At 42.1% G+C, this 26302-nt stretch overlaps 2 protein-coding genes across 2 annotated transcripts in view; both read right to left on the reverse strand.

Moving 5' to 3' along the window:
- Positions 1 to 2296, reverse strand: part of VEGFD (vascular endothelial growth factor D) — a 32379-nt gene extending 30083 nt beyond the window's left edge. Inside the window, exon 1 of the mRNA XM_077807177.1 lies at positions 2207 to 2296. Within this exon, the coding sequence (XP_077663303.1) occupies positions 2207 to 2296 (90 nt within the window). The remainder of the gene's footprint in view (positions 1 to 2206) is intronic.
- Positions 2297 to 3476: 1180 nt separating this feature from the next.
- PIR (pirin) overlaps positions 3477 to 26302 on the reverse strand; it is a 64684-nt gene continuing 41858 nt past the window's right edge. Inside the window, 4 exon segments of the mRNA XM_077811628.1 lie at positions 3477 to 3592; positions 5233 to 5299; positions 15644 to 15726; positions 20986 to 21030. Coding sequence (XP_077667754.1) covers positions 3477 to 3592; positions 5233 to 5299; positions 15644 to 15726; positions 20986 to 21030 — 311 coding nt within the window.

Genomic DNA, 26302 nt, shown 5'->3' on the forward strand with positions numbered 1-26302 from the left:
TTCAGTTGTTACTCAAGCACAACGCTCATTGACTTAAAAGAGCTTTGGAAGATTATGGTATGAATTGTTATATATATTGTGTTCTGCAACTAAAATAATGTTTGTAGCATCCTTGGTTACATATGCAACCCTCTGGGGTGACAGAGCTGCTACTTGCATGCAGGAGAAATACTTAACAGCTGAATAGCACCAGATAAATCACGGTATGATCCCACATAGCTATATTTCCTCTCCACATGGCCTCTTAGGTCCATTTACTCCCTTTTGTACTGCATAACAGAAGAGATGATCTTACCCAAGAGGAGCAACTGGGCAGTGGTTAAACTAATAGGGGAAGAGGCCAAGCTGCCATCACAGAAATTATTCTAAAATGTCTTTATTCAGACAATAGTAGAAGCGCTGTAGATCGGAGTCTTGCAAAATTCCGGCAGTTAGACTAGGTTAATCAAACGGCATTTTCTCTCCCTAACAGCTAGGAATCTATGGATTACGTTAAACACCATTACATTAAAGAGTTGTATTTTTAGGAAATTCATTTGTAGTAAATGCCAAAATAATATCAAAATCTTGCTATCAAGAAGTAAAATATCTAAAAACTTAAATGTGCTTAAAACTCAATCATGAAGCTCTCTCTTCACAAAAAAAGAGAAGAATATTTCAAGTATGAGAAAGCAGAGAAATTAACTTTGGTTTTATCACATGGTGAAGTCTATTTGAAACAGATCTTTTTTTGGACTGACCTACACCACACCTTCATGTTAGTGCTGGAGTGTAACTGGTCTTATACTGCAGTAATACGTTATGGCCAAACTGTGACTAATTGACAGTGCAGCCAAATGTCAACCATTACAGCTGTACATATGTTGAAAAGACTGTATGACAGTGGCATAGTACATACAGTATGGAGAAAAGCTATTAAGGATGTCAGAGCTAAATAAGCCATTACATTTATTCTTGGGAGAGCGTATATTGTTGCAAAATTCAATGAAAGACTTTTTACTCACATAACTATTGGACTACCAATATACTGAATTAGCACTCTGTGCTATATCTGCAGACAGAGTTCTCATCATCTATTTTACTTCTGTTGTGCACCCAGTCACACATAGGTTTAGTAATCTACATGGAAGAAACCAATGATTTATCAATCAAGGTGCACAGGAAATGAACAGACTGATTATACTAGTCTTCACTGTTTCAAATTACAGACTGTTCATGCTGTAAATTAAAACTTCATACTAGGAGGATGCAGAGGGACTAGTCATTTGTCATTCTCAGACACACATCATGCACTAATGCTAATTGTCATTCTTGTAGTGGATCTCTACATTTGTGTGTGCAACCCAGCCTCTTGAAACAGAGGTCAGAATTCAGTGTGTTTTATGGACTAGTGTGTGGTCATTGCTTAGCAAAGGAGGACATTCTCTGAAGTAAGAACAAGAGTGTTAGCTGGTGGTGTTTTTTCCTTAATGGCACAAGGACTTGCTAGTGTCTCAGGAGCACACACTGGATTAACTGTGACTTGGAAATCCTACAAACTAGGAATTGTATTTGACACTTGGTTTCCTTTAGAAATTACTGTCTGGGAGTATTTACATTTTCTCAAAAAGTCAGATCCGAAAAATCCCACATTCATGAGGATGCTTCATCTTAATTTTTAATGTACAAATCCCAGAAGAAAACTGTATCCCCAGTCAATATGCTGTATTATTATCTGTCACTGCATAGGTTAGAAACCTGGATAAAGCCTTTTAACAACCGTGAGAAGAGACATTAATTGGTGACAAATTATTGAACAAGTGCTTCAGAGGAAGTCTTTCTATACCTTGTAAGTAATTCCCTAGATAATATACTAATGCAAAATGATAGGGAGCATCTATTTTTTAAAAGAAATCTAAATTTTCTGACTTTCAAGTTAATTTTTTATTTTTAAGACCGATATTAAAGGATTTAGTTAAGGCAGAAACTTTATAAGTGGCAAAAGGACAAAACTATTAAACAATGATTATGGATTAAACTATTTAGTACAGAATACTGGTTCCTCTCCGCTTGCTTCATATCGGTGTAACTGAACAACAATAACTCACACAACCAAATAGGTAAACAAACAAAAATGATTTAGACACTACCGCCACTTCATGCAATACAATTAATGTATTCTCAGACAATTGAGATTTGTTATATTAGTAAATTAAAGCCCACCTACCTTCACAGGTCCATACTCATAATCAGATCCCTGCAGGAGATGCAGAAAAGACACCATGAAAATATTCAAGGTTGCCCACGGTTTGTACATTCTGATGTTTAAGATCCACAGATTACTACGCAGTTGATATCATACAGCTGGAAGGCTCTGTTTCGAAATGCATTTCTTGCAACAATTTAAAAAAACTTCCAGAATTTCAGTTGTAAATCCAAACAGAATAAGCACGTGAGAAAGTAAATAACTGTTGTCTCATCCAACACAATTATAATTCACCTAGACAATGTCATTTCCTAGACTGTTCTTTAGATACATTTGAAAAAAGTTTAAGCATTTGCTTGGTTTTATCTGATAATCTCACAAGTAATCAGGTAATCAGATTCACATTAATGTTATTAACTGATCTTCCATCTGGACTCACAAAGGGACTCAATTAATTTGTGGTCCAGAAACTTTAAAAATATGCTATATTCTGTGCTCTGTGTTACAGCTGCCTTTTAAGATGGTAGTATAACGGCCAATGTTTTGAGCTACAGAGAGCTGTAATCCAACTCTGTATTAAAACTTTTTTCACAACCCTCGTGGAAGCTTGCAGAAGCATGTGTCTTAAATCTGATACAGACTTTGGCAGAAACAGAGTCAAAGTTTGGCTCTAATCCCATTCTGTCCCTACCAATAGCATAGCAGTTTTTAAACTAACTGATGCAATCTAGACTGCCATTATTTTAAAAAGATTACCTGAAACATGAAACTTCAGCACACGTTCTTACACAGCACACGTATTACAATAGCTAGTTCCCTCGTTTTTTTTTTTTTAAAAAAAAGGGGAGATGACCACATACTCTTTTATATCTTCAGGGCTGTAAGATTTGCTTAATGGAGTGTCACAAAGGAAAGTAAAAAGTTTAAATAAATGATTTTTAAAAGAGACCTTATGAAGCAATAGATTTAAAATGAGAGGTTTTTTTTGCAGCAAAAGAGAAACATATTTCTGTATACCAAAACAAAATGACTTAATGCACTTTCCACCCACATTTGCATATATATATATATATGCAAAAATGTAGAGTTAACCCTCAAAAAACCATAATCACACAGACATGCTTGGTAATTAGGTATATTAAGTATATACTACTGGCCTGATCTAGTAATTTTTATTCATATGAGTAGTTCCACTGAAGGCAACAGAACTACTCACATGTGTAAGGGATTGCAGGATCAGACGCTTATGATGTAAATATGAAACACCCAGCTACACTCTTAACATTGTAGATCACTGGTTTCCTATCTTTGACTTCCAGGTGGCAGCTCTCTCAAATCCATTTTTTGCATTTCTGTAATCATCAATGGCTTGTATAATTTCTTCCTGAGTATTCATCACAAATGACCCTAGTATAGAAAATAATTTTAATCCAGTATTTTCAGATGTGATCTGTTATTTAATAGAGAAATTATTTTTGAAACACACTGTTATATTATTTGTGGCTTTAGTCTTTTACCACCTGTTTTCTGAATGCAACATTCTACCCTGCCAACCAGTTTGTCCCCAGTGACTGTGGCTTGTCCCTGCTGTACTGGTTCATTTAGGGTTGGCATGAAGTTCTCTTCCCCAGGAGGGATGTGCTAAGTCTTCCTCCCTCCCCTGTCTATGTGTCTGTTTCTCTCCCTCCCTCCATTTGCAAGGGGAATCATAGGGTTTCTTCAGGTCCTTTGCCAAAGGGGTAATTTCACATGTATGTATAGTGCCCTTTCCCACTACATTATAATCAGTTAATTAACTAATCATTTAAATTCAAATACTATTTAATCTAAAAATATTTTAAACTAAAATGCCTCATTTAACATTTGGCTTCTCTGCTATCCTTCCCACATTGTTATCCATCCCAAGTACAGCCTATGACCCTGTTTGCTTTACTGTAAACTTCCCTTCGGAGGCACTACTCAGTATGCTCTAGTGTGGGGTGGGAGTGTGTCCTAGTGGTTAGAGCACTGGACTGCTACTTGGAAAATATGGGATCTCTTCCCAGCTTGGTGACCCAGGGGAAGGCACTTCACCTCTCTGTGCATCAGCTTCCCCATCTGTAAAATGGGGCTAATGATAGTGATGTCCTTGGTAAAACATTTTGAGAGCTACTGATGAAAAGTGCCGTATTAACAGCTAAGTCTTATTAATACTGCAGAAATTCTCAACAGTATCTCTGGAAGTTCTATGGCCTGTGTTATGGAGGAGGTCAGGGGAGATGATCACAATGGTCCCTTCTGGCCATAGACTCCATCATATTTACAAAATGAAGTTAAATGCTGCAGGTTTAGACAGTTATATTTAGACTCCCCTTTAAGAACCTGTCCCAAAGCCCACGTAAGTCAAGAGAAGGTCTCCTGTTGACTCCAATGGGATTTGAATCAAACTTTAAAGTTTTGAATAAAGGCAGGGACAAAGCAAAGAGTCAACAGAAATGTGGAGAAACTAACTTCTCTGACTTTCTAGGAAACAGCTTGCTCATACTATCTGCACCCATAGTTCCCAACTTTCCCCCTGCCCACCACACCATGTCCTGACTCAGATATCTTTCATTTTCCAGTGTACAACTGTCACCCATCGCTTTAGTCTCTGAGCACTTCCATCCCCTCCCCCACAAAAAAACCAATAGCAATAGTGAAGTCCCTAATGGATTTCATGGAGTTTTTTTCACGGTTCACGTTATTTTTAAAATGCTTCAAACAAACATCGATGGAAAAAAGTGAAAAGTATAGTACTTTAAAAAATATAGTATATTTTATTTTTAGAATATAGAAATACAAAGAATACACCTTTAGTCCAACAGCACTCTCTCATATATAAACAAACTGGCTGGGGAACATGGGAGGCACTGACTTTCATTTTCAATCACTGTATTTGTGATGGAGAGGAACATAACAGGCTTCAAAAGCAGGCAGGTATGGGAGATGGCCCACATCCTTTGAATTCTTTCTGCCAGTTTACAAGACAAAATCAACCAACCAATGGTTTGTTTACTAGAAACGCTTACCATACTGTACCATGGATTCTTTAATCAGCTCACCAGCGACTAAGACAAAATAGCTTATTTCAGGACCCTACACTGAAAAATTGAATGAATTAAATAGCAACATATATTTAGATTATGTTATTATAGATTATATTTAGACAGACATTTTACAGACTGTCACAGGCTGGCTGGCCCTTTATGGGGAGATAGGCTCAGTCTCGCCTGTCACAGATTAGCCTCTGCAACTGATCCTGACTGGCTGTGGAGCAGGTGGCTCTATTCATTTATCAGACCCAGCTGGGGAAGAGCTGGGTGATGGGGGAGCTGGGAGACTCAGCTGGAAGAGAGCTACAGGGGAAAGTGGTCTCCTGTGACTGGCCCTGGAAGGAGAGGGTGGCATGGCCGGAGCAGGCTGGGAAAGGTCAACCCCCAGGCAGATGGCCTGGGAATAAGTATCCAGTCCAGGGAGAACCAGACTAGGGAAAGGTCTCCAGAGAAGAAACCCTGAGGGCTAGTGGCTCAAGTCTGGGCTGGGTCTTCAGGAGAAGTTCAGCACTGTAGGAATGGACACAGTGAAAGGTAGCCTAGGAGCAGTAGAAGACCCTTTGGTTTTATACTCTTTGAACTGGAGACAGCTACTTGACAGGGCCCCCCTGAGGGGAGGTAGGTCTGCTGCAAGATGGCTCTTAGTAGGCCTCATGGGAGCACAGGGAGGGGATGGTGCCACACAGACAAGACAAAGAACAGATAGTTTTCCTCTGGTATCAAATTCATTCTGTATAGTATCTGCTCACATGTACTTTAGTGTGAAAATTCAGGTGAGAAAATAAATTCCTTTCAGGTATTTAACAAATTATACCCAAGGACAGGTCCAGACCAACATCTCCACATGCCAAACAAAACAAAAGGAGAAGCACTGGAAACAAAAATCATCTTAATCCAGAGACATGTAGCAAAACATTCAGAGCATGATTCTGTGAAGTGTGCTCACTGTAGTCCACCAAAACCAATGGGACTACTCACATGAAAAAAGATTTGTGGGATCAGGCCCTAGATTATCACCAATTAAACTGGTAGTTTCAGGCTGCAACAATAAAATATGAGCTCAATAGAAGCAGTTAATTAACCCTGACCTCAAAATAACAGATGACTTCATCACATTTTTTGCATTTGAAACCATTAGTTACAGGATTTTGCACCAATACAAGTTTCTGTACTAAGCAGAGTTCAGGAAGCTAATATAATTCCCAGCTAAAATCATTAAGCAAGTATTTGTAAATTGATCCTATGAGGGGATCTACACATTCCCTATAACTAATCCACACACAGAAGACCTTTTGTTCCACTTACAATTACAAGGAAAAAAATTGGGTCATTACCTCAAGTGTCTCAAATAAGGATCTAATTTAGATTTAACAAGATATTTATGACACAGCAATTAAATGCTGATTTTAGGTTTATCAATGAACAGACACACATTATTAAACTTCTAAAAGATGGTTTTAGTAAACACACTGTTAATATCATGACTGTTGCAACCAGAAACTTCATTCTAGGCATACTAGCACAATGTTTTGGAAAATGTAAAGCTAAATGCTGAGTTTGATCTGTATATATATTTTTTTATTACTAATGATCAAACAACCAATTTAGGCCCTGATCCTGCAAGTTACTCCATGCTGTTGGACCCCTGAATGCAGGCAGAGAAATGGGGCACTGTGCCATCACAAGATTCTATCTGTACCAACTGCTTTTCAGGATAAGGGCCTTAGATATCTGCAGGATGATTGTTCAGCTTTAGCACATATGAATGACAATAACCATGAATTCACTGCTCCGTGTATAGATAGGGCCAGATTATGCCACTAACGCCTAGCCCAGAACAGGAGACAGTGCAAGGCCCGTATACCCCAACAGGAAGATCCAGGAGGAGAGCTGGTAAAAAAAAAAATGCAGAAAAATCATCAAAATGTAGAATACTTTGAAATTTTTCAAACAGCTCTCTATGGGAGACACTGTGCCCAAATCTCCTGGAGACAACAACTGCTGTGCCACCCCTTATTTCATATTTATATTACAGTAGCACCTAGAGAGATTTTCCTGTGGATCAGGGCCCTATTGCACTAGGCGCTATACATACACATCCAAGGAGATGGTCCCTATGCTGAAGGGCGTGCAACCTCCTGTCTGTAGCAAGCCAGAGGTATGGGCTGCTATGGAGGAGTGGTGTTCCAAAACCCTGCCTCCTCTCTGCCCTTTTGATGGAACTCACACCCTTAAGGGCACTAGCCCACAGAGCCACTGATCAGGACATCAATGGCTATAATTAGGGCCCTACCAAATTCCCCCTCCATTTTGGTCAATTTCATGGTCATAGAATTTTAAAATCATAAATTTCAGGATTTCAGTTATTTCAATCTGAAGTTTCACAGTGTTGTAACTGTAAGGTACTGACCCAAAGGATATCGTGTGGGGGTGTCGCAAGGTTATTGTAGGGGGGAATAGCGGTACTGCCACCCTTATTGCCGCACTGCTGCTGGCTGCGGTGCTGCTTTCAGAGCTGGGAGGCCAGAGAGCAGTAGCATGGTATGGTATTGCCACCATTACTTCTGTGCAGCTGCCTTCAGAGCTGGGTCCTCGGCCGGCAGCTGCCACTCTCCGGCCGCCCATTGCCACCCTTACATCTGTGCTGCTGCTGGCAGTGCCACCTTCAGAGCTGGATGCCTGGCCAGCAGCCGCCGCTTTCTGGCCAGCCAGCTCTGAAGGCAGTGCAGAAGTAAGTATGGCACTACTATGACGCCCCCTACAATAATCTTGGAACCCTGCCACTGCCCCCTTTTCGGTCAGGACCCCCAGTTTGAGAAACGCTGGTCTCCCCTGTAAAATGTGTATAGTATTGGGTACTTTCACTCTAAAGACCAGATTTCACAGTCCATGACACATTTTTCATGGCTGTGAATTTGGTAGGGCCCCAGCTATAACTGTGGCTTCCTGCAACAAAGGAGATAAAAGAGAAGGGAAGCTTTGTGCTCTCTCTCCTTTGCACACCTCTGCATAGGCTGACTACCTTGTGGCCCTTAACATGTGTTTATGTGACATGTAGTCAGAACACAGCTGAAATGGTCACCAAACATTAACCACCATGTAGTGCAATGAATTCACAATTTTGTTTTTCTTATTTCAAAAATGCCCTCAAATGTTCTAAAATTGAATAAAACCCCCTCGTTTTTCACTGTAAAAAAAATCTAAGAGGAAATCTAACATAAGATAAGGGAAGAGAAAAATATAAAATATGACGTTTAAAGAGTTAAGGCGCTGGACAATAGGGAAAAAAGGAGGAGAGGCAGGTTTCTGGTGCAGTGAATTCAAACATCCAATGCCCACTATAGCAAAGACTTGCTCACATGCTGGAATCTGATACTCTGCTGTGGTCCTTAGAGGGCAAGTGGTGTCAGAATGTAATTACCTGTCCAGATGAGGGTTACGGAGTAGGTAACAAATATAGCCACTAAAGGTGTAAAAACCAAGATGAACAATTCCAAGTCAATTTGACACTTCATAAGCAGTCAATGTACAATAAGCAAGGAAAGTGTAATGTGATCCCAGTGCCCTGGAGCAGTGAACAAATGTGTTGCTGCATACTGAAGAGACTGCAAGCAAAAGAGATGAACTGCTGGATGCTTTGCAAGGAGGAAATTACAATAGTAGAACCTCATTGTCTTAAGGACATGTACTGCTGTTGCACAATCATCGTGGGACACAATGGGTATAGACTGCACCAATTGCACAACTGAATAAAAACTTTTGGACCACGCCAAACACATGATTTGTCAAGGAAAGACAAGATTTCAAATCACATCAACTTCCTTCACCGTACTCACTGTCTACAAGCAATTCCCCTTAGGGAGCAAGCAAGAGAATCCACATAGCTACTCCTGCCCATGACTTCCGCATTGCTAGTGCTGCCGACAAGGTAGATATATTTGCCATTTAACTTGCCCCTCACTCAGAGCAACGTTACATATCTCAGCAGAGAATAACATCAACCAAGTCGATATACTATCTGCTGGGTTTTTACTGCAGTGATTTGCTTACAGATTACACTAAAATTCTAGAGTGAGGCAATCGAAGTGGCTACTGATTGAGAGCCCACAGGATATCAAAGAAATCTGACGGAAGATTCCTCACCTATAGTAGCCTTGTGCAACTGAACAGCTTTGCTAACAGATTGTAGCATGACTGCACCTTGGGGTGGAGGTCAGATTATAGCCAAGTGGCAATTACATTTCATCGAAGATGATGTACTTTATAACAGAAACAGAAGATGTAAGATTGGTTTCCCCATATGCATTTTAGACTCAGGCCAAACCCTAAGCAGTTAGTAGGACCATATGAATGAGTAAGGTGAACAGAATTCAGCCCATCATGGCGGAACGCAGAAAAAACCCTCATCTCTGTGAACTAATCATAGTTACATAAAAAGTAAGTGAAATGTTGGCATTTTTGGAGTTTTAATCAGAGCTCTTGTGCTATAAAATTTCTGGTGATAAGTGACACAAAATACCTTGTGTTATAAATATAAAGGGAAGGGTAAACACCTTTAAATCCCTCCTGGCCAGAGGAAAAACCCTTTTACCTGTAAAGGGTTAAGAAGCTAGGATAACATCGCTGGCACCTGACCAAAATGACCAATGAGGAGACAAGATACTTTCAAAGCTGGCGGGGGGCGGGGAGGGGGAGAGAAACAAAGGCTCTCTGTCTGTGTGATGCTTTTGCTGGGACCAGAGCAGGAATGCAGGTCAGAATTCTTGTAAAGGCTAATAAGCAATCTAGTTAGATATGCGTTAGATTCTGTTTTGTTTAAATGGCTGATAAAATAAGTTGTGCTGAATGGAATGTATATTCCTGTTTTTGTATCTTTTTGTAACTTAAGGTTTTGCCTAGAGGGATTCTCTAGGTTTTGAATCTGATTACCCTGTAAGGTATTTACCATCCTGATTTTACAGAGGTGATTCTTTTACTTTTTCTTTAATTAAAATTCTTCTTTTAAGAACCTGATTGCTTTTTCATTGCTGTTAAGATCCAAAGGTTTGGGTCTGTGTTCACCTATGCAAATTGGTGAGGATTTTTATCAAGCCTTCCCCAGGAAAGGGGGTGTAGTGCTTGGGGCAATATTTTTGGGGGGAGACGTTTCCAAATAGGCACTTCTCCTGTTCTTTGTGTAACACTTTGGTGGTGGCAGTGTTTAACCTAAGCTGGTAAGAATAAGCTTAGGGGGTCTTTCATGCAGGTCCCCACATCTGTACCCAAGAGTTCAGAGTGGGGAAGGAACCTTGACACCTTGTTTCCATTTGACTGGCAAATAGGGTGGTCAAGTGTCTGGTTTTTGAGCAGAAAGGGGACCTGACAGTGTCTGGTCAGATCTACTGACTGGACACCCAAAGTCCAGTTACTGCGGGCAGGGGAGGTGCTGGGTCATCACCTGCAACAACCTCTACTCAGCCAGGACCACCTCCTGCCTGCATCAGGTGGCTGCAGCTCCCAACCCTGGCTCCACAGGCAAGTCCCTCCTGACCCACATAGGGAGGGGGGCAGAGGGGAAAAGCAGTGAGCAGTGTAGGGAGGGGGAAAGACGAGCAAAGGGAGGGGGGCTCAGGGAGAAGGGACAGGGCAGGAGCAGGGTCTTGGGGGAAGAGGTGGGGCAGGAGTGAGGCCTAGGGGGAAGGGGTGGCAAAGGGGAGGATCCAGCACTCATGCTGGAGTGTCCAGTTTTTAAATACAGTATTACAAAGTTGGCAACCATACTGGCAAAGTCCCAGAGGCTGTCTCTCAGTTTTGCTAAAGATTCTCACATTGCTCTGTCAGAGAATAAAGAGGCCTTAGAATGAGCAGAAATGGCTCCCTGAGGCCCATTCCCAGGCTCTGAAGGAAAGAGTGTGGCCTGGGCATACTATGACAAATTTTCTGCTTCCCAGCACCCATAGGAGACCATGATAAGTAGAGTGTAAACTGGAGCTGCCCTTAGCCTAACTTACACCCGGGGCCAGACAAGATTCTGCCTGGGCCTACCATATAAGGAGTGCAAGGTGGCTTAAAGCCTCTTTTATTCTCCCTTTATATCCTCCCTTCCATCCTTGCTGAAAATGCAGGAACTGAGTAACTGATGCCTGGATCCACCAAGAGAAGTAGGCACTTAGAAAATCACAGATCAAACTGTGATCCACAGAGCTGAGTTAGTTGTCTAGGCTTCCTACACAATGAATGGGGAGAGAGAGGTGCCTTAGAATGCGAACCACAAAGCCAGCACACTAGGCAGGAAGCAGCGTAAGCTAGCCAGTGGGAGAGATGGAAGAGAGGGGGGTGTGCTAAGCCCTGTCCCTCTCACAGAGTTAAGTGCCTATGTCCGGGCTGCAGAGAGGCGCTTATCTCTCCTTGTGAACCATGAGCCAAGGGAAGACAGGCACTCCTCCACCTAACGAACATGCGGGGCCTATCCAGTAGGTGTGCTCAGAGGCTGCCTAACTCCACCCAGAACAGCCAGGGAGTGGAGAAGGAGGAGCTGGTTCAAGTCTCCCTGCCCCTGCCTGATGAGGAGAACAGGAGTCTGTCATCTCTCAAGGGAGTGCCCTAACCGCTAGGCAACATGGTATTCTGATGTGGGTTTCCCTGCATCTCTCCTATTGCATCTATTCCACTTTAATTGAATAATTACATATTAATGGAGCCAGAGAGTAAGAATGAGTCTATTGCCTAGTGCTTTGAGGCAGCAGATCCCTGTACAAATCCCTTCTCCTTCAGAGGCAGAGGGAGACCTGAACTTGTGGTCTCCCCCATCCCACATGAGTGCTCTCACCATGGGGTAAAGTTTATAAATGAGCTACCCCTCTGCTAGGCCATTTTGTGTGGAGTTAGTTGGCCTCTGAGCTGACCTACTAGATCTGGCCCCACAGGTTAGTTAGGCAAAGGCGTGCCTATCTTCCTCCAGTTCATGGGTTGCTTTAGGGCTTAAGCAGGAGATAGGTGCCCAGAAACCTAGAGTAGAGACAGCAGTGCCTATGCCCAGAATCAAACATAGGCCCCTAGGGAACTTTTACCACAAAAACTTAGGCATTGAGCAAGTTTAGGCACCTGCAGAGTTAGGCAGCAGCTGTGTGGGAGTTTTGTGGATCAGAGTGGTGCCTAAAAAAAAGGACTTAGGTGCCTAAGTACCTTCACAGATATGGGCCTGAATAAGAGCTCAACAGAGCAGATGGCCTGGCTCAGCATGGAGGCTCTGGAATAAAGGCAACCTCCCTCCATACTCCATAATGTAATCTTCTCAAAGAAAGATAGTAGGTATAATGGAGATAACAGGTAGGGAGCTATGGACGAACTAAGCTAAACTACGGGCTTTGAGTTGGCTATATAGACAGCAGGCAGAAATTAGGACGGGATGACATTTATTTTTCTGAAACGTTTTGCCTATTGCTGATCCTAAGATACCCTCTACAGACATATCCTTATTCCTCAGTGCAGTATAGGCATGTGCAATAATGGCTTCAGAGTGAATAGAAGAATCATAATTCACTTGGGAGTATAAACTATGAAAGTATAGATGGAATGGTATATGACAGCAAAGCCCTGAGAGTTATCATGGCCCTATCGGGCCTCATCTCCATTCCAGGATCATCTATTACAATAACACAATAACATGAAAGGAAAATGCATAGGATACAAGTGGAAGTTTGGGGATGAAATATTGGCTATTTACACTAACATTTACTGGATTTTAACATTTACAAATCTCAGGTCAATAAAAGGGTAAATCAATTCCCTGACATCAGCAAGGGAGAATCAATGGTCTATCCCCTGTGGTTGTTTATATAGAAGTCAATGTGTATTCTACAGAGTGTATATTTAAGTTTCATATCTGGCTCTAATAGGATGATTTTTTTGTACTTTTAAGACATATAAAAACTATTTTAAGATTTCATTTAGCACATTCCTGATCTTTATTTGATCTTGTAACCATCAATAATGTTTACTAAAGATTCCAGTTAAACCCTCACATTGCATTTCCTATTAAAAAAATCACTCCAAAAGGACTGGCTGATTCACAGGGATTGGTAATGTGCTGTTAACATCTGGGTTACCAGTTCAAATCCAGTGCTCTCTGTCTAGGCATTTATCTTGTGCTGATGGCATTGAAGCCTTGGTGACTAATTGCTAGTCACCATCATCTGGTGGCTGGTCAGTGGCCTATATGAAAAAGCAGGTCACCTTAAATCCATGTCTTTAGTAGACATGAATCTTGGACACAGAAAACAGTGTCACCAGTTGGCAGCCCTGTCAGGAAAGAATGAGTCCCTCAGTGAAAGAATGAGTACTGAGTGGACATGGAGAATGAGTTCTCCTTTCATTCTCCCTTGAGTCCATCGCCCTTATACACAACACAAACCTATTTTTAGTCTGGATAGGTACCCATGATTCCCTTCCTCTGACCCCTTGAGGTACTCCCTCCAGGACTGCCTTCAGACACTGTGGTGGCACAGGGAAGCTAGTGCTACTCATGCTGGATGTGTTTTGTGAATCTATTGAGAACCTCAATCTCCAAGGCTGTCACTCTGCCCCTTTTCATGACCAACATCATGTTGTTTTATTTACACCTTGCAATGCACTTAGGGCCTGGGACCAATGGAGTGAATACATGTGAATGCATAAATAAATCTATCTCCTTCAAAATTCCTGTCCTTGAGTTCTAGAAGAAGGTCCCCTCCAAGGAGAGAGAGAGCTTTCACTCACGCACCAGCTTGTGTCTGAGCACAAGCAACTCTGGATTCCGTGCGTCTCTGCCACACACACTGCCCACACCATGATTCTTCTCAGTGTGAGTGAGGAGTAGAACCGAACCCAAGAAGAACCCAAGAGTCAGAACACAGCAAGAAGGCAGGATGATCTCAATAGGGTATAGATGGGGCTGATTGAGATTCATGTTAGGAGCAGGTCCTCAAGGAATTCATTTTGAAGCACTTAAACATCTTCATTAATGATCTGGATAATGGGACGGATTGCACCCACAGCAAGTTCGGGGATGACACTAAACTGTGGGGGAGAGGAAGATATGCTGGAAGGTAGGGATAGGGTCCAGAGTGACCTAGACAAATTGGAGGACTGGGCCAAAAGAAATCTGATGAGGTTCAACAAGGACAAGTGCAGAGTCCTGCACTTAGGATGGAAGAATCTCATGCACTGCTACAGGCTAGGGACCAACTGGCTAAGTGCAGTTCTGCAGAAAAAGACCTGGGGATTACAGTGGATGAGATGGTGGATATGAGTTAACAGTGTGCCCTTGTTGCCAAGAAGACTAACATATTGGGCTGCATTAGTAGGAGCATTGCCAGCAGATCGAGGAAAGTGATTATTCCCCTCTATTCAGCACTGGTGAGGCCACATCTGGAGTACTGCATCCAGTTTTGTGGCCCCCACTACAGAAAGGATGTGGGCAAATTGGAGAGAGTACAGCAGAGGGCAACAAAAATGATGAGGGGGCTGGGGCACATGACTTCTGAGGAGAGGCTGAGGGAACTGGCTTTATTTAGTCTGCAGAAGAGAAGAGTGAGGGGGGATTTGATAGCAGCCTTCAACTACCTGAAGAGGGGTTCCAAAGAGAAGGGAGCTAGGATGTTCTCAGTGGTGGCAGATGACAGAACAAGAAGCAGTGGTCTCAAGTTGCAGTGGGGGAGGTCTAGGTTGCATATTAGGAAAAACTATTTCACTGGAAGGGTGGTGAAGCACTGAAATGGGTTACTTAGGGAGGTGGTGGAATGTGCATCCTTAGAGGTTTTTAAGACCTGTCTTGACAAAGCCCTGGCTGGGATGATTTACTTGGGGTTGGTCCTGCTTTGAGCAGGGGATTGGACTAGATGACCTCCTGAGGTCTCTTCCAACCCTAATCTTCTATGATTTTATGATTCTCTGTTTTTTTAGGGTTAATGAAATTGAGCTTTGCCTTTCTTGTGAAAGGGGACACTTCACTTTGACCCAGTTAGAATTTTCAGAATTATGAAAGGGATTTTAAAGGAGCTGAAACAAACACCTAGGGTGAAATCCTGGCCTCACTGACATCAGTGGCAAAGCTCCCCAGTTAGGATTTCACCCCTAATCTAGATGTGTTTCCAGCGCAAGGGTGGAATTGATGTGTACAGTGAAAAAATAAGAAAACAGTTTTAAGACCAGTTATGAAAAGGACATGCATTCTGGGATGCCTGGCCTCTTCCTGGCCCTAATATTTCTTATGGTATGTTGTCACATTTTGTGCAGTAAAAGACTTGGGCGAGGGGGGGGGGGGTTTGATGGAAATACCAATCAAAGAAATAATGTTAATAATTCCCATCCAAAATCTTTTACAGAATTGAGTCACAAACTCCAAGCATGAGAACAGGATAAGGATTACCTTGTTTTCTAACTGAACACAGTCACCATCATCCAACACCGCTGTGTGATGGGGTTCTATTTTCTCTTGGGCATCATCAGATCCTTTGAATAGACCAGATATGTAAAAAGACAATGCATGACACTATCAAAGCTGCAAATTATGAAATAATTAGTCATCCCTTCTGCTGAGAGCTATTTTATTTAAGAACATGCATGCTTTTCTTTAATTCATCTTCCTCTAACACTCCCACTCTGTCTTTTACACATACCCACTGTCCACCCCAGTTGTCTTTTACTTTTCATTTCCTTTCTGCAGCAGATGAACAAAGGCCATTTCTCCCCACTGTCAAGTCTATTATGTGCATCCTCTGATAGACCATGGCCATAGGAATTAGAGTACTATCCAGTTGAGAGAAGAAGTGTGATGGAGATGAATGCATCTGATACACTAATATGTGAGTTCTCAACCTAGGGATTGCAAATGGGTCTGGGAGGTGATGGCTGCCCTCCTTTTCTTTATGGCTACAGGCGAGGGCAGAAAGAAGAGTCCCTAACCATTTTTCTGTTGTAACATGGTGTTGTTGGATAGAAAATATTGAGAACTGCACTAGTGCTAACACGCTTGTTAATAAAAAGGATAAAAAAAGAGACAGGGAGGAGGGGAGTGCCTGGAATTTTAGTAGTCATATTCCTATGAAAGCTTTTTGGTGCATATTCAAATAGGATTTTTACTGATTTTAAGAGTGCATTTCACCCCCAGTGTAGCAGTCCCTCACAAGGCCCTACCTATCACTTAGGCAGGGATGAAAATAAGCCAGTACGGACTGTTATGGTGTACCAGTAAAAAGTGGCTGCCAGTACCGGCCCATACCCAGCTGACTTTAAAGCGCTGCCATGGCAGTGCTTTAATGTTGCTGCCCCTTTTGTGCCCCCCATCGGTGACCCTGCTGGGTCCCTACTGGCAGAGCCACCGATGGAGGGGGCGGCGAGAGGGGCCCAAAAGGAGCAGCTGCCCTGGGGCTGGCAATTTAAAAGGGCCCAGGGCTCCGGCCGCCACTCTTGCTACCGCAGCAGCGGCCAGAGCCCTGGGCTCTTTAAATTGCCTCTGGAGCCCTGGGCAGCGTGGGCCAGGCAGCGTGGAAGGGCTGGCAGGGGACACTGACCCCCAGCCCCACCCATTCTGCCTGAGGCCCTACCTGTTCCGGGGGCTGGAGCTGGCCCCCATACTGGTAAGTCTTTGGCTTTACTTTCACCCCTGTACTTATATCCCTCTTAAGATCAATATTAAAGGTGCAAGTGAGGCCTAAGTGGTGAATAGGACCTTACATGGTCCCTTTTCACCTTGAAAGACTGTTAGTCACAGATACGCAGGATGTGATTTGGCTTTTCTGGTTGATATGAAGACTTCCGCCACCCCTACCCTAATCCCAAACTCTTGTCCCTACCTGATTTGTGGACTTCTGAGTTAGTTGTAGGCTGCAGGGTGGGAATAATTTACAAAACTAACACCTTGAATTATGGTAGAAGTACTGACATTTCTAAGCCCTTCAACATGGGGAGGGCTTTAAAAATGGAAAAATGAAATTGTACTGAACGTTTTTCAGACAAACAACATTTGTATATTGGATTAATGTAATTCTTGTAGGCTTGGTTAACTGGTACAAAATCATGAAGAAATTGGAAAAGGATGTGTCGCCATGTGTCACGTGGAAGGACAGAGCTAAGATTCCTTAAAAGCTATCAAGCATTGCTGAAAGGGTAGCTGTACAAGGATAGTGAATATACTCATCTGTGTTCCTTTGTGTGCACACCGTAGTCTGATATTCAAGGAGTGCTGGACTGCTGGAATGAATTTGTTCCTTATACACAGAAAGAACACCGAAGCGTTCATTTTGAAAACTGAATTGGACTTTGCAAAGCAATAAAATAAAGTCTAAAGTGGCCCATATTCTGAACATAGCATCAACATCCTTTTAAGAATGACCTTTTAGCTTCCTAAGTGATTTCTCTTCTACTGTTCTTCCAGGGAATCAGAATTTAGACTTGACTAGCACAACTCTGCCAAGGAACTGCATGTCGGACTTTATATGGGATTATTGCTCCTTCCCACTCATTTTAATAGTGCATGGATGGAAGCCATAAAGTTGTGATTTGAAGGATCACTTAAAATGAGGTACAGACATAGATGTAATCCAAATGTTTTGTTCCCGTTCTAGCAATTTCTGGCTTCATAGTTGAATGGTAGGCCCTTGGAAAATAAATGTAAGATGTTACAAAATTTAGTCAATATTGCAAAAAAAGACTAGGTGTAAAATGTTTGCAAAAGGGCTGCCGAGTAGCAGGAAAGAGGATAGTGCCTATGTTCACAGGTGATTTCTCTAGTATTTTATCAATATCATTATTTTTCTTTAATTAAAAAAGGAAGTTTCAAGAGAAAAAAAGTTTTTAAAATGGCTGTCAGTTATAAATACAGCCAAATCAGATAAATATTTTCCATCACTGACTTTGGCCAAGAATGCTAAATCTAACAGCGCTGTTCAGAAAAGCCCCACTGAAAATAGTTCTGCTGCAAGTGTTGTTAGATTTGGCTGTCTAAACATTTGTAAAAGGAAAGGAAAAGCAACCTGAAAAACCAGGTTCTACATGTACACTGTAATATTTTTAGAGTGTGACTATCTCAGCTACTGTTTATGTATTCCCCAAAGGGTTTATTTCTTTTTTTCTGGAGCTAAGAATGAAAAGAGTCTGCAATTGCTAGTGTTATAAGGTATATTACCCAAACCAACTGAATGCAAATATTCAGCTAGAAACACCGCTGGACATGCAATCAAACTTTATACTGCTACCGAGTCTTATTCTTTTTCTGTTGGTTGCCAACACAGAGCAAGGTTGTGCCTTGCCCTAAGCACACCTGCACAATGGAGTGAGGAGGTGATGTAAGACACTCCCGCACACCCCTGCATGAGCAACACATCTGGAAGGTTACAACACAGGAGACAGCTGTCTCCATGATGCTACTTCCATTCTTGCACATGAGGGCAGGAGCATGGAATGGGAGGGACCTTGACTCCCTCCACATGTTGCACCAGCAAGTGCAGATGAGCTGGCACACAGGGGTAAGTAACCTGTGCCCGGTAGAGGGCTGACATGGATACCTCCCCTTGTCCCCTGAGCAGGAGGGGTAGCCAGGAACCAGATTGGGACACTCATTCAATCTGGCTCCTGGTCTGCTCCTGGCGCAGTGTAACTACATGCTGCCCCTTCCATAGGCCTGGGGCAAAGCCAAAAGTTAGCCTACTGTTAATAGTTATACTCATCATAAGCACATTGCAATGTGTATGAGTATGAGAAGGGGGATGTCCACCTCCACATGCCAGAAGACTGTGCTGGAGACAGAAAAGACAGGAGAGTCTGCCCAGACCTCAGAAATACTGAGAACAGTCTAGAACAGGCTGTGTCTCAGGACTGTTTGTCACAGTAAGCACTGTAGAGTTACAGAGCTTTGCAACATAACAAAGCTCTGTCCTTGTCTCCGTGGGTCCTGTGTTTCCTGACGGATTTCGCTGGCCTCAGAGGCTCACTGTGACCTTCCATGTAACCCTTCTCTCCCTAGAGAGAAGGGTCACAGTCTACTGAGCCATTTTCATTATAAGCCAGCAAGGGAGGTGAGGAGAAGCTATCCTTCCTTGCACAGTCTCTGTTGTCTCCCAGTCTCAGTGATTAATCAGGGGGAAAAGGTTGGGGGGGAGCCCAGGCCCACCCTCTACTCCGGGCTCCAGCCCAGGGACCCTAATAGTATCAGCTATGGTAGCTGACCTTTTAGAAACGTGACACGTACAATTCCCTGGACTACTTCCCCACAGCAGCCCTCACTTCCTCAAGCTCCACTTCACCCTTACCTCAGGGCGCCCTTTCTTGTGCCTGATATGGTGTGTACTGCTCAGTCTCTCCAACAGCACAACTTCCTACCACAGCTCCTGACATGCACCCCCACCTGACTGACTGGGCAGCTTTTAACTAGTTTCAGCCAGCCCCTGATTGGCTTCAGGTGTCCCAATCAACCTAGCCTTCTCCCTGCCTTCTGGAAAGTTCTTAATTGGCCCCAGGTGTCTTAATTGACCTGGAGCAGCTGCGATTTAACTTATCCTAGTACCAGGGATTTGTTTAGTCTGGGGCTAATATATCTATTTCCCACTACTTTTCTATAGCCATCTGGCCTTGCCCTGTCACATTACCTAAAAGTGATTGTGATTAAGAAATTCCTTTGCTAAGCCTGTATCCCTTGCTTGCCTGCTACGTTGTCTCTGAAAGAAGGTCAGTGTGCCCACAGCTAGGTGAAACTCTGAGGCACTGTGAATAAGGAACCGGGGGCTTGGAAGGGTTGAGGCAGTGATTTGGTGGTTTACTGTGGCCAGGTTGTAGAGCCCCATGTCCCAAGGAAGGGTGTCAGGCAAAGGTTCTTCACCCAGGAGTGTGTCTGAGAGACCCAGACCTAGGAACAGTGACCTGCTCTCCCCAGACCAAGTTGGCCTAGAAGCATATGGAAGCCAGCAGCTGGCTCCACTCACAAATGATTGAAGGAGAGAGGGCCCACTTATGGGAGGCAGCATGGCTTAGTGTACAGACCAGTGGGCTAGGACTCAGGAAAACTGGGTTCTCTTCCTAGCTCTGCCATTGGCTTGCTAAGTGACCTTGGGTAAGTCATGTCAGCACTCTGTGCCTCAGTTTCCACATTTGTAAAATGCTTTGAAAGCTACTAATGAAAACCGCTATATAAGAGCTAGAGATTATTATTAACTGACTAGTCTTTGTTTAAAACACATTAAAGAGATGGAACGTTACACTAGTCATATTCCTTGATTTGCTCGAGACAATGTCTATGTCATTTTGCTCTAAAGTCCATTTTAATGAGCACAGCACACAAGTTGCCTTATAAAGGTGGATGCCTGCACCTGTGTGGAGCCCCATGAGGACTCTGTGAAGGCATAGGAGTCAGCCTACATAGAACAGCTTGCCCGACAGGGGCCATAATCACTTTTGTTATGTTGTCAAACAGATCTGAAAAAAATATATAGAAAATGTATAATCTCTTAATGTAAATATGTTCTTTGGGATACTTTTTATTAAAACCTGATGGTATCAATGGCACATGTATTGATACCCAGTGGAAGTACACTGTATAAATGATTGCACTAACAGATCACTGCACTAAACCACATACCTTTGTTATTTTTAATTTTTTAAGTATGGGATCTAAATTATTTGTAGGTCTGATTTTCCTTTTTTCCTGCAGAACAGTAATTTTTAATAAGTTGAATCCTCCCTATGAACAACTGAAATAAAATTTAATGGGAAACTTACCAACATACAGATTGCCAGACAGCATGTAAATACAAGATGTCCACCCTGAAATATAATCAAACAATATTAAAGGTAAGCATACATAATGTTAATGTACTCATATTTAACACTGCATGGAATTATACTGATACTGTATGCTCCATTCTCCATGATACGCTCCACAGTGGCTCTCGTAATTATACAGATTTATTTCAGTTTAAAGGGACAACAGCAATTTAAAAGCTCATATTTTCATCTGAAAATTTTGTATCTACTATCATTATAAGTAATCCCTAAGATTACTATAACTGGAAACAATTAGATGTTTTTTCCTATTGTTTCATTTTCTGTGGTCACTTTTACTATTTCCCCTGTATAAGTTATCTAGTTTCTCTTGTTATTTTTGTGGAACTTTAGCACAGAAAGAGGGCAGAAAGGTCACTGAAAATAGCCAGGAAAACCTGTTCAAAGTTCTCCAACATGATTCATTTTGGAAAAATTTCCCATGTGTCCCTTATGGGGCACATTTTTATCCCCCATTTTGATTTGGGCTTCTGTAAAATGCAGTGGCATTGTAGCCATGTTGGTCCCAGGATATTAGAGAGACCAGGTGGGTGAGGGACAATATCTTTTATTGGATCAACTTCTGTTGGAGAGAGAGAGAGAGAGAGAGAGAAACTTTTGAGCCACAGAGAACTCTTCTTCAGGCAGAATAAAAGATGTTACCTCACCCCACCTTGTCTGTCTAAAACTGAGCAGTTCTAACACTTGTGGGTGGCACACAGAATTTGGCACATCACAGTACTTTATATACACTGTGGATTTATTTTTTCCTTCCTCTTATGTACAATCTGGGAGACTCCATCTTTGTAGAAATGTTTTAAATAGCTTTACTGCATGACCAGACAGGCCACTGACTAATTACGGAATTCACAAAATAGTCCCTTCGGATCTTTTACTTCATCTGATTGTAGACATTTTAACTGCAGGTCCCTTTCCCCCAAATTGAAATGAGGTCTTCCAAACTTTCCTGCCAGTGCCCTCAGATTTTAGGCATGTTTGCCTGTTTTAAATCATTTTCAGTATGTCTTTTCTCCACCTTTTGTTTTCGCTGCATAAAGTCTCTGAGAAAATACCACAAATTCCATGCAAATCTCCTTGGATGGAAAAGCACTTAAGTCTGCCTTCTTTTTTCTTTCATGAGATATATTTATGGATTTTCTTTCCTGGCTCTGAAATGTAAATTCCAGAATCGTATCCACTTTTATTACTTTCCTCACAGTAATTCTGTATTAGCCTCAGAACTTTCTCAGTTTTCTCTGTCAGTAACACATTTTCCTTACCTGCTGTAACAGTTTATTATTGTATTGGACCCTTTTTCTTTGTGCAATTCTTCTAAACACCTGGGGCCAGATCCTTGGCTGGTGTCGTTTCAGCAATTTATACCATCTGAGGATTTGGCCCATTAATTTCTCCAAGGAGTTCCTTGCTAACTTTCTTCATTTCTCTTCTGTAAGATGAAATGCTGAATTTACCCCAAGTAAATATTTTCCCTATAATCCACACCAACCATCTCCTGTGTCACTTTCTGTCATTTGGTATAAGATTTTTACCATATATTTTAGTTTAGAAGCCTCCTTCTATTATTAACTGCACTTGATTGATAGTCACACCCTCACCATGCAAGCCACAGAGGAGAATAATTAAATGTAAGGATGCCATTCTTGTTCTGTAATAATCTCTCTTTTAATGTTATTGGAGGAAATTATTAAATTTAATAGAAACTGTGGTTTCTCATTTGAGATAAATAGTATTCTCACTGGTGATTGTATTAGGTCCTACTCATTCACATACTTGGTAACGTCCAAAATTCAATAATTTGCATGGGTTTCCCAGTCATTAGGGTGAGTTAAAAAGGTTTATATGATTTTCAATTAATGATCAGATTTGTAAGTATACTGGTTAATATCCACTATGTGTTGTCCTATATTTGGCTTTGTGCAATGAAGCCAAGTTAACATTGCTACTGAAATATTAACCTTCACATTTTTAGATCTTTTTTCTGGTTGGTTTTCGCTTTGCAATGGTAATGTTGCAGAAACAAGGATTCTGCAAATAATTATATTTAAATTCAATCAATTACCAACAAACAAATGAACACAGTGCAACTTTTTCTGGTCTACAGTTACATCTGGCACAGGTCAGAAGTAGTGCTAGTGACATTGATAAGAGTTACTTGTATCCTTGTAGTGGAAGAATCAGGCAACCTGTTAAGTTTTCCAAAAGAAAACACGCCCCCACCCCCCAAAAAAAAAATCTTTTAAAAATCCCAAAGAATGAATACACTTACATTGCCGCCCCACCCGCAAATGTGTGCTGTGCAAAAAGCTGCTTGATACAGTAGTTAAGGCAGGTCACAGAGTCAAAAGACCAAGGTTCTAGTCCTGGTTCTGCCACTAACTTGCTGTATGACCTTGGGTAAGTTACTTCACTGCTCTGTGCCTCAGTTTCCCTATTATGGAAAGTCCTTGGAAATCTAAGAGTGGTATATACAAGCTATTATTATGTAGTTCTCATCTATGCTGGAGACTTGTTATAGCAGTAAGAAAGCATAATTTAAGTACATGCCCCTCTGAAATACTTTCTGGATTTTCCTTCCAAGTCCTTATTTTTTTCTAAATTTAAAGAACACATCTAATAGGTGTACTACTGCAGAGAATAACTGTAACAATCTACATCTTCCCAACTGTCTGGGCTTGAGGCCCAGAACACGCAGATAGTTGGGCCCTGTTTATCAGTCTGTCATTAGCCTGGAAAAACTCGATATATAAACTTCTATTGTAAGCTCAACAGCTTTCTCCATATATAGAAACATATGGAAAAATGGGTTAAGCATAGAGTCTTGAGAACAGGTAGCTGCAACACAGCACTTAATTAGCATTATTATAATCCTATTGTTTCAGGAAAGCGTTGTTTCATTCTGCCAACAACCTCTCTCTCTCTGCACTATGTTGCCAGGCTTAAAAGTTCTGCTAAAACTTCTACTGCCCCAGTCCTTTCCCCAGTAAACTCAATATGAGTTTTACTATTGATTTCACTGGAAACATGGGCAGGCCAAAAGACACACTTATTATTAGAATAAAAATGAGAAAGATGACATAAGACACCATAATGGAATTTCTCTGATAGTGATTGTAAGTACTGTATCTGGGAAACAGCAATATAGTGTATAACATTCTGGATATTTGGGGCTTTAAATTCTCCATTTCTATACTAAGCTTAGGGACAGAGTGTTCTTTTATATTTGCAATATGCTCCTCTTGTAGCCCAAAATAATCCACTGCTGAATTTGTATGCGTAAGTCCATCTTCACAGCTGAAGACAGCATTTGATCCTATGTGTAAGTTGCAAAACGTCATCATGTCATTGTGCTGGTGGTCCACTCATGCAGCCGGTTTAGATCAGGCTGTCCCCAGGCACAACCTTCACATCCTCTATTCAACTTTGCAATGTTTGTAGGGGAAGGTGGCACCAGTTTGCCAAGTGAAGAGTCAGTCCAAGTTTGCAAGATGAGTTGTATCAATGGGAAGATCATTTCAAGACACTCCTCAGCAGTCCACCACCTACTGTGCATCTTCTGACTGAAGCGGGTCAGGAAGTTCCGGTACTGTCATCTTTTTTCAACCAAGAAGAGACCTGGATCACAGTCCATAAGTTGAAATGTGGGAAGCCACAAGGGGTTTGTAATGTCAAACCTGAGGTGCTGAAGACAGGTGAGAGTATTGTTGTACCATGGGTACACAGGCTCTTCCAGACCATCTGGTGCACTCTTATCTGAGATGACTGGAAGAAATGAGCTATTCTGCCTCTGTTCAGAAAAGGACAATAAGGGCAAATGTAGCAACCACAGAGGTATTACGCTGTTGTTATTATCATCAATGTTACTGTTTCGAATCAATGATACACTTCATGGTAGAGGCCGGGGTATTTAGTGTGGCTCTGGACCTGATCAGTCCACTATCGACCAGATCTTTCCCTTGAGACAGCTTTTTAAGAAGATGGCTGAATTTAATAAGCTGGGCACATTACTGTTTATAGACTTCCATCAGGCCTTGGATTCAGTGCAATGAGCAAGCTTGTGAAAGCCGATGAGGTGACTTGGTATCTCTGGGAAGATAGTGTCATTGACTGAAGAGCTCTACAATGGAACAGAAAACTACGTTCGAGTTCGGGAAGGCTGCATTGAGTCACCTTCATTGTTCAATATCAGCACTGACTGGCTGATGGACAAGCTTGAGGAGGCAGTAGGCATTGAACAGAACACCATTTTCCTTTGAGACCTCAAATATACCAATGAAATTGTCATGTTGGCTCAGTTTGGTGAATCACTACAGCTGATGGCTGATCTGCTTGGGCAAGAAACAGAGTGCACTGGTCTGGTTATCAATCCAGACAAAATTAAGTTCCTGGCCGTTACCATCAAGCAGCCTCCAGCTCCAGATTACGACCAGTCAAGTATTAACCTGTGTGGTTAGGACACTGAGGAGGTGGCAACTGCCAAATACATGGGCAACATCATAGACAATGCTGGAGGATGCTCAAAAACTGCAGACATTTATATATCAGCAGCAGCCACCACCATGTCCCGGGCCCTTCGGCGGCCTCTGTTGGGCTGTCATGACATTGAACTTGCTATGAGCTGTGGCTCTATAGGACTACAGTTACATCCGCTCTACTGGATAGCCGTAAAATGTGGGTGCTGAGGAAGGATGAAGAGTGGTGGGTTGGTACTTTTGATTCTCGCTATCTTTGTCAGCTACTCCGTACTAAGCAGCAGGACAAGATCAGCAATGAAGATATCCATAGCCAAATCCACCAGCCACTTCTGCCAGCAGCTTTCTTGGTACAGTCTTATATTAGGATAGAGGACTCCTGAATTAGGAAGTGTGTTTACCAACAAATGCTGCTACATGTCTGGCAATCATGTGATCACCAGAAACTTCAGTGGCATGGTAAGATTGCACATGGCAGACATAACTAGACATCAATCTGGGTGGTGCTCGAACTGCAAGGAGGCTATGTCCTGTTGGGATCTGCCATGATAATAATGATGATCACAGACTGCAAACACAGTAGATCTAAAATTAAATAGTGAAATCACTGTATATAAAACGTGGCTTGTTTTCCAATCCTACACAAAGGTATCTCACAAATTCACAAGACAGCCTTCTAAAATCCCTCTTACTCCATTCATTTCACTTCCCAACTGTGGCATCTTTTCAGCAGAAGACTTGAAAAGGCTCTGGGTTTTCAGAAATTCTCTCACTGTTATTCTAGC

This window comes from Eretmochelys imbricata, chromosome 1, assembly GCF_965152235.1.
Source record: "Eretmochelys imbricata isolate rEreImb1 chromosome 1, rEreImb1.hap1, whole genome shotgun sequence".
NCBI classification, from domain to species: domain Eukaryota; kingdom Metazoa; phylum Chordata; order Testudines; family Cheloniidae; genus Eretmochelys; species Eretmochelys imbricata.